This window comes from Bicyclus anynana, chromosome 18 (assembly GCF_947172395.1).
Source record: "Bicyclus anynana chromosome 18, ilBicAnyn1.1, whole genome shotgun sequence".
In the NCBI taxonomy this organism is placed as follows: Eukaryota; Metazoa; Arthropoda; class Insecta; order Lepidoptera; family Nymphalidae; genus Bicyclus; species Bicyclus anynana.
In genome coordinates, this window is record NC_069100.1 from 11321575 (window position 1) to 11331198 (window position 9624).

The 9624-nt window shown below is 35.0% G+C and overlaps 1 protein-coding gene across 2 annotated transcripts; it reads left to right on the forward strand.

The window, feature by feature from the left end:
• Positions 1-410: 410 nt before the first annotated feature.
• LOC112050027 (all trans-polyprenyl-diphosphate synthase PDSS2-like) lies at positions 411-9421 on the forward strand. 2 transcript variants are annotated; one of them, XM_024088149.2, is made up of 2 exons: positions 411-737; positions 8083-9421. In XM_024088149.2, the coding sequence occupies exons 1-2, from the start codon at positions 495-497 to the stop codon at positions 9034-9036; spliced, it is 1197 nt and encodes a 398-aa protein (XP_023943917.2). In that variant the 5' UTR covers positions 411-494; the 3' UTR covers positions 9037-9421. The 2 variants fall into 2 exon arrangements, with proteins under 2 accessions (XP_023943917.2, XP_023943919.2); XM_024088151.2 differs by lacking the exon at positions 411-737 and adding an exon at positions 3721-4034.
• The last annotated feature ends 203 nt before the right edge of the window (positions 9422-9624 follow it).

Below are 9624 nucleotides of genomic sequence, written 5' to 3' on the forward strand. Positions count from 1 at the left end.
GTTAAGACAATTATACACATTTGTCCAACTCAGTTTTGATGCACTAGTGTCCTACGTCTTGTATAAAATATTGTTGCTTAGCAAAGTAACTTTGTATCTTGGTGTGATATAAAATTGTGTTAAATCTCTCCCTGAAATAACAATGTTAGATTTACGCAAAAACGATAAATCATAGCCACATTGTTTATTATCTTTATCAGTTTTATTATGTCATTATATTATGCAGGAGTATAAAGTTTAGACCCACCATACAATTGCAAATTAAATTGGTGGGTGACATATTAATCGTATGAACAAAGTCAGAAACAAACATCAGTGACGCATTAAAAATAAAACATCACTAAATAGTGCTAATTTAACACTGTTCATGGCAACACTAAATATAAGTACACATTAACTACACTTTAAGTCATTTAACCGCAACATGGTTTTCTAAGCGCACGCCTTTGCCTCAACCAGTTCGAAAATTAAATTTTTTTTTTTTTTTTTTTACCATGGCGTTCGTTTCTCGCGTACTGAGGCGCGCGTCGCCGTTCCTTTTTCAAAAAAGGCTGGAATCGACGATGGCTTCGTTGACGAAGGACGAAATGCTCATTTTGCTACGGCCTCCTTACACCAACTGGAGTAACATTATAAGGGAGGCGGAGAAAGTGGTCGGTTATCCCACTTCCTTCATGAACCTGAGGTGTCTTTTGAGCGACGAGTTTGCAAACCTGGCGTTGTATTTACGGAAATTGGTGAGTTTTTAATAGAACATTTAAAAAAATACTTATAGACAGTGAATAGATGATTTACTTATACCAATCAAGAGTTCCACGGTTAACAGATCAAACACAATTCCCAGATGTTCAGGAATTTGGTTCTCTAAATTTTAACTTTGGACTTTGGTTGGACTTAAGTAGAACGTAAGGGAATCTAACTTTAGACGATACCAATCACTCCTAAGTCGGCTTTTCGCTATTTCATGGTACATAGCAAAAATCAATTATTTATTGTTTATGAAAAATTATGATCCCTATAACAGAGCAGTTAGAAACATTTTTTTGCTAGACTCTCTTTTCACACGATTTTGAGTGCAAATGCACTCATATAAGTTCCACACATACGAAAAAATATCGTCTACATAATAATAATGTTTTGGTGTACAATAAAGTATATTTCATTCATTCATTCATTCAATGTTACCTGAATAAAACTCACCTAAAATACATAATATGTATTCTGTGCTTAAATGTCAATAGACATTTCGGGTAAATTTTCCCCTAAGGAAATATTACTGCCATATAATCTGGGTAAAGCTTTCGCCTTGGTGCGAGTTTAGGCAACCTTAATCTATATATTTTCAATAATCTTCACAATACTATTGAGTGTGTGGGCAACCTTAGATGGTAGCGCGCTACCAATTTAAATATCGGCTGCATTTTATTCATGAAACTATAGTAACTAGGCTGATAGTTATCTATTGAAACGTCATACGAAATCAGATCTTAAAATATTAAATCTTAAATTCAATTGAGATAAAATCAACGCAGCCAGCACCAGCATTCATTGCGCGACATCCTTTAACTTGAGATTCCCATTAGTGTTTTTTCTTTAGTATTCTTATCATGGTCATCATCATCACTGTCCCACCCCACTAAAAGGCCAGGCACTGCTCCTTATAGAAGAGGGGATATTGTCCTAAACCTCAACACTAAACTAAAAACTAAACCGCTCCGTTGCGGGTTGGTGGTATGGTAGGCGTCCACAGATCCGCAACGTACGTATCGGACGCATCGCGTAAAATGGATTGCAGTATTCTTTGTATAGAAATTCATACGCGCGTCCACTGATCAGCATAAAATTCCGCTATGCGTACAATACGTACGATGCAGATCTGTGGACGCCTAGGGTGATAACGTTTGATATGTTTAATGATCACTATCAGCTGCTGTTTGTGGTAATAACTAGGACCGACGGCTCAACGTGAATGTGACTTCCCAACTCCTGGCTAGAGTTCTTGTTAAAATTATCGTGGAAGAAAAAAATAGTTCTGTTAGAAAGCCCGACGAAACCATCACAGGACGCTGTAATTTTAAAATCACCTTATATCATACATATATATACATATATACATATATTCAACCTTACCTACATATACATTATATTCAAACTTACCTGCATTATCTCTTTTTAGTGTTGGTCATTATCGTAATGTGTTACGTTATTATATTTTGACGCCGAACGAAAGTAGAAACTTATTTGAATTGTGTGGCATTATTTAGAATTTAAACTAACATCAATAAAATATATAATAGACTCATCTTACAGCAATTTGTCGGAATAGGAATGTTTTGAATGTAACCGGGATTTGTAGATTGACTGCGATAAAGAGATTTTTGTGGTTTGATAAAAGTTCTAAGTTTATTTTTTCGTAAAAATAACGAAAATTTAGACATTACAGCGCTTGTAAATCTACGTTATAGACAAAAATATTTCTTCAGTAGGTATAGTTCAGTTCGAAATTTGTTGGATTTTTTTTTATTCCATGACAAGTTGTTTGACTTGACTTGACTACAATCGGTCTGATGTTAAGTGACGAGTCTATAAGTTTATTCTACCCATACAACGGCTTCTACGCGGTATCGTACCGGAACGCTAAATCGTTTGGCGGTATCATTGCCGGTAGGGTGGGAACTAGCCACGGCCGATGTTTACCACCAGACAAAATATTATGCCGAGAAATATACGTTATTTGTCATGTTAGTTCGAATGCGACAAGCCAGACATATTACCAGCTTTCACGTTCAACTGAGCACGCAAGGAAAACTATACCTATGTATGAACGAGTATAGATGCTATGAAGTATATATAATAAATACATAATGCGTTTAACTACAATAAAGATCGCTAGTACACCTTTGCCTAAAAGTTCGGAAATTAAAAAGTTGTTTCCTCTACCACAAAGAAAACACCGCGCGCTTAGGTGGGGCGCTTGGAGTAGGGAGAGAGGGGATGTATGGGGAGGGATACAGTGTTGTCACGTTGAAATCCAAGGGGTAATCTCAAAAAGTGGGTCAAGCTACGCTGGAACCCAAATATCCGTTTTCTTCCCTTTGGGGGGAAAACGGTGTTATTTTCCAAATGGTATTCCTATTGCGCGGTCTGAAGCGCGCTCGTCGTTCTAATTTCAAACATAAATGGTCGATGATGACTTACTTTTTAACCGACTTCCAAAAAGGAGGACATTCTACGTTCGGCTGTGTGTATGTTTTTATTTTTTATGCATGTCCAGCGATATTTCCGTCATTTTTGAACCGGTTTTTTAATTAAACTATACCTATAGTTTACACTGATCATCTTTAGAATAGTTTTGCATATTTTCGCGGATTTTAAACATACTTCTACTAACTAAAGTTTTTCACGGAATCTATTGTACGGAATATAAGAAAAAGGAAAAAATATTATGTCACTCTCATTCGGACGCAGCTTGTGCCACCTGAGCCTGAGTACACCTCGATACTTCGAAGTGAGTTGATGGGTGGAATTGCGTAAAAGACTTCTGTTTTTATACATACAATCGGAACCCTAAAAATGCTCGTGTAAACGAAGCCAGGAACGAACGCAACTGAAAAATTTAAAAAAAAACCAACATTAAATGCAAATTATGTACTTATTATACAAAAATAAATTCTCGTATTTTTACTACGAAGCATAACACATACGTGGTTTAACTACAATAAAAATCGGTCGTATAACTTCTATTTTCTGTAAGAAAATACTGAAATTAAAAAGAAAAAGATTTTTTTTAAATGGTGTTCCTATTCCGTGGTCTGAGGCGCGCTTCGACGTTACAATTTCAAAAAAGACTGGAATCGACGATGACTTCCTTGACAAAGGATGAATTACTGAATATACTTCGACCTCCTTACACGAATTCTAGTAATATTATAAGGGAGGCGGAGAAACTGGTTGATTATCCCACTTCCTTGACTGGTCTACGCTGTCTTTTGAATGACGACATTGTGAACCTTATATCATATTTCCGGAAATTGGTAAGTATTTCTCAAAAACTTAATAAAAGTGTTTAGCAAAATATTCTGTACAACAAATTCAGCTTTTGTTTTATATAGCCTTCGCGTACCTATCTAGCAAGATTTTTTCTTATACTTTTAATTTTTTTTTTAAATTGCTGGCGTTAAAATAACCAACAACAATTATTTTGATGCTCGACAATGTATTGTCATGCTTATTTCCCATAGGTAGGAAGAAACAATTGAATGCTTCTTGTCACGACACTAATTAAAACCGGTTTGGCGAAAGGGGCTCGGATAATAGACTGCATCGACCCCATCCCATTCAGAAACTATGTCTGTGACTATTTTCAAGTTAACATCAAAAACCATATAATATACTCAATACATACATAATATAAGAGCCGTGATAGCCCAGTGGACCTTTGCCTCCGATTCCGGAGGTGTGGGTTCGAACCCAGTCCGGGGCATGCACCTCCAACGTTTCAGTTGTATGCATTTTAAGAAATTAAATATCACGTGTCTCAAACGGTGAAGGAAACCATCGTGAGGAAACCTGCATACCAGAGAATTTTCTTCATTCTCTGCGTGTGTAAAGTCTGCCAATCCGCATTGGGCCAGCGTGGTGGACTATTGGCCTAACCCTTCTCATTCTGAGAGGAGACTCGAGCTCAACAGTGAGCCGCATATGGGTTGATAATGATGATGATGATGACATAACATTAAGTGTATATCTATGATTTCAAAATAAATGTGTTTTTTAAGTATAGCTAAAACAATCAAGTTTTTTTTTTAAATTTTGTCTGTCTGTTTGCCCAGGCTATTCTCTGGAATGGCTATACCGATTTTAATGGTACTTTACTGGAATATCTTTGAGGTAGATACCAGTGGCGAAAAATGGAATTTAGATGAAGGTAAGCCATCCCAAAGAAAAGGAAATTCATATAATGTGATACAAACTCCGGTTTCTCATATACATACATATATACATATACATATGTATTTCTCATAAAGATACAGTACAACAATGAATATGCATGGATTTTTAAAGGTAACTTGGCGGGCGGCATGAACTCTTCGCCGCTGGTAGATACTGCTCTCCATCTGTTTTAAATGGTGTAACTAAGCCGACTTAGTTTTAATTATATAGATTAAGATCAGTAAAATATGTTGGTTTGAATACGTCAATCAAGTCTATTTCCCACTTTCACATAACTCATGCGAAGCTACTATAACTGTACTTTGTATTTATAAACTACACTTACTTGCACCGATATTATTTATGTTCGTATGTGGTCGGTATCTAAATCTAATCAAAATCTAAAGAAGATGGTCCAATATAGTATGGAGCCCAGGATCAGTCTTTGTACCCTAGCGGAAATAAAAGAAGATATTTTTTTAAAATATTTTTGATTATACAAATCTACGAATTTACTTTAATTCTTTCGAAATAATATTCATTATCTCCCAAAAAATGCAACACTATTAAGGGTAATAATGGCGGATAGATGCCGTTTTCAATGCAGTAATCGATTTGACGTTTGCTGTCAATTGACATGTCATAGTTGCTCTATGGGCGCCATCTTGATATAACTCAAAAACTTGGGTTTTTATTTTATTTATTACTTTTTATTTAGTTAGATTTATTCTCTTTAATAAAATTTTAATAAAATCCTTGTATTTTTTAAATTTTAATGATACGGGGTACAAGATTGGACCTGAAATGGACCATCTCCTTTAAATCTTTTTTTTTGACGTGACAACGTCTTATAATTCGATAAAGCCGGCTGCACTCTCGAAAAAAGATTACGTCATGCGTCGTTCCCTCGCTCTAGTGTTGCCAATTGTTTTTTACTAGAAATAAAGTATATTCTGGTCAATGAAGATTATTATCAAACAGTATTTTAGAAAAAAGAACATTTCTTTTGAAAAATGCAACCATTCCATCAGTATTTTCTTATGACGTTGTCACGTTCAACTATGGTTAGTAAACCGTCTTTACAGACAACCGTTTTTTTTTATTCTTTATAAGTTAGCCCTTGACTACAATTTCACCTGATGGTAAGTGGCGATGCAATCTAAGATGGAAGCGGGCTAAATTGTTAGGAGGAGGATAACAATCCATACCCCTTTCGATTTCTACACGACATCGTACCGGAGCGCTAAATCGCTTGGCGGTTCATCTTTATCGGTGGAGTGGTAACTAGCCAGGACCGAAATCTCACACCAGCAGACCTAGACCAATTAAGAAAACCTCAATCAGCACAACCGGGGATCGAACCCAGGACCTCCGTCTTGTAAATCCATTAAAATAAATTGTAAAAAAAAAAAAAATTTAACAAGGTAAAATTGTGTTCTTAGGTGTGTTTTTTACCCATGATTTAATCTTTGCTAATGGTAATTAAAATGATGTTTGAATTTTAATTTTAATTAGGGTTCCGTAACTAAAAAAATAAAACCACTTATAACATAGGTTGATAACGATGCCCGTCTGACCGTCACATAAACGTGTCGAAGTATCAAGTTATACATTAAATTAGTCTCCGTTACTTACTTACTTACTACCGTTTACTCAGTCGCCGTTCCCGGAGAATAAAATGGTAACCCCTATTACACGTGTTTTAGTATTATTTCGTTATTGGGATCTCTAGGGATAAATAAATCTGCTCAATTTTTTTCGTAATTTTTATGCAGTTATTAACGAAGTTACAAAATGTTACAATAGTATTCCAAGTTATAGTCACTGGCATAAAGGTATGAGAATAAAATATAACATAATATTATATTACCATAATGTATTCCTATGTCTTAGTAGGGTAAACAGCCATACAATTGTCTTTAGGTACTGAATATTTAATACTTGATTATGATAAAATCAGTTACCATTTTATTCATGTTCAAAATCTTTCGGTCGATGCGCGTCATCATCATCACTTGTACTTACCGTTTTTATTTGTAGGTTAATAATGTGAAATGAAATGAAAAATAATAAATTAGAAAATGTCCATGTCCGTAAAATAATCTTGAATGTCATTATATCAGTACAGAACACTCAGTCCGCGAGTCGGACTCGCGCTTCGCGATAACCTCTTAATGTCCATGTATAATTACAGTGAACACGGAATGAAAAATACACAAATTAAAAGATGTTTTTAATTCGACAAGTAATAAACCAAAGAAAAACATTACATTAAATATTATTTATGTCCCACGGTATATAGATATGAATATCGTAATATACTATTAGAATGGAATGGCGACGCCGAAAAGACACCACACCAGAACGTGCCACTGCACGGTCCACCCTCCACCAGATTACCTACATCAACTGGGTTACAAGGACGGAGGGTGCTGATGGCTTAATAGACCTATGTCCAGCTGTGAAAATGCATCGGCTGATAACTCAGACCAAATTACTATAGGAACTGCCTCCCTCTGTCAAAAGTATATGATCACGATCTAACGTAATATACAAACTGCGTCTATTGAATGAATGCTTCATTGTGTTAAAATTACACGTTGTAATACGATTTAAAGGAGATGGTCCATAATTGCATGAAGCCCAGGATCAGTCATTACCCTGGCGGAAATAAAAGACAATAATAGTTTCACAAGTTATAATACAGTCACAAGTTATACAAGCACCTAGTATGTCTATTTGATTTATTTTTCTTCTATTTACTAGTTTTTTGGATCATAATATACTCGTATATTATAAAAATAAATCCTTTTCTTGGTACAATGTTGTACGATTTTCAAAGGATAATATCAAATTAATTAATAAAATGGACTGGTGGAATATTAAGCTGAAGAGATTGTTAGTTAAAACGCGTTAACTCAGAAACTCAGTCTGAATTGAAAAAATCTTTCAGTGTGGCTTTACTTGAGGAAATCTATAGGCTATCTAACGTTCTAATTGTAAGCGGCTAAAATCACACACTTAGTCTAACCATAAATGTGGAATATTGAAAAGTGATGTGGGTGGACGTTTTATTAAGATTGATAATACTGTCGACATTACTTTAAAATATAAATATGATGATGTTTATGTGTGATTTGTCTATTCCAGGTTGGCAGTAAGCATCTAGTGATGAAAACGGCTAAGAACGTTTTGTACGGAGACTCTAAAAACCTACAACCTTGGGGCTTGATCATACTCCTACTAGCAAAGGCAGTGAAGACACCATCACAGAGTTCCAAAGCTATTTACGAGAAACAACGCCAACTAGCGGAGCTTACAGAAATGATGAGAACAGGACACCATATTCATACAGGCATAGTGAACGTACCATTCGCGAAGAGATCCAAGAGCACAGAATCTGCTATATTTGGTAATAAAATTGCTATTCTACTCGGAGATTACCTACTCGTTACTGCAAACTCCATGCTTGCTGGACTCCAAAATGCAGATGTTTTGTACATAGTTTCAACCGCTTTGAGGGATTTGTCAGAGAGTGAGTTCTTTGGTGAAAGAGATGAACAGAACATGCCTTTACCTGGCAAACCCAAAGTGATCAAAAATGATGAAATCTCATTTGAAATTAAAGGTATAGAAACAGATGATGTGTTGGGTAATTCAAGAAAGGAGTGGACAGCAAGAACTGTTTATAATGGAGTGAGTTTACTTGGCAGGAGCTGCCAAGCTTCGATGCTGCTTGGAAGACAAAATCGAGAAACCCAAAACTTTGCATATCATTTCGGCTGCCACGTCGGCTTAGCTTGGCAAGCTGCTGCAGAACTACAGAAGATAAACGAAAGCAAGGGTCAATTTAGTTTGACAAGCGCTCCAGTTTTGTATGCTTTAGAAGGAAATCCAGACCTTTACAATATTATTGAGCAAGCCAAAAACGATATTAACGACGTTGATTATGAAGATCTGAAGTTTAACATACTAAAAACAGATGCGGTTGACAAAACAAAGATACTTTATGAAGAACATGCTAAAAAAGCGATGGAATATATCAATAACATTGGTCAAAATGAATCTGTTGATATGATTAAGAAATTAATAAATACATTTTAATGGAAAAATTTAGTATTTTACATTGTTATAATTGTGAGCGTTATGTTATATATAATATTACACCTGTGACACCCAGCTATTTACAACTATAAGAAGGGGGTGTAAGCTACATAATGAATCATAACTTTGACTGAAGAGGAAGTATGCGTTCAGTGGATCATCAAACATGATGTAAAAGCTCCAATGATGAATTGATATGCTGGTTGGATGGATATTTTTAAGCATTTAATTTAAGAGGCTGAATTAGTATTTAAATAAATATAAAAAAAAATATCCAATCTGTATGTTATCTAAAGAGTTATGACTTTCTGGCAGTTTGTTTTTCTTAAAAAAATATTTATCGTCGATACTTAATATTTTGTTTGAATAAAATATTTCAAAATTATGATTGTTCTCTCATTTATTACAGAATTTGATAATCTTCATATCACATATAATATAACATACATGCGAGGTGTTAAATATCACTTCGAAGACTATACACAACTTAACTCTGGTCGAATTCTATACATTTATTCGCAATTTTAGATTTTACTTATACCATTTGTAACAACAAACGTTAGCGTGGCATAACATATTAGTATAGAT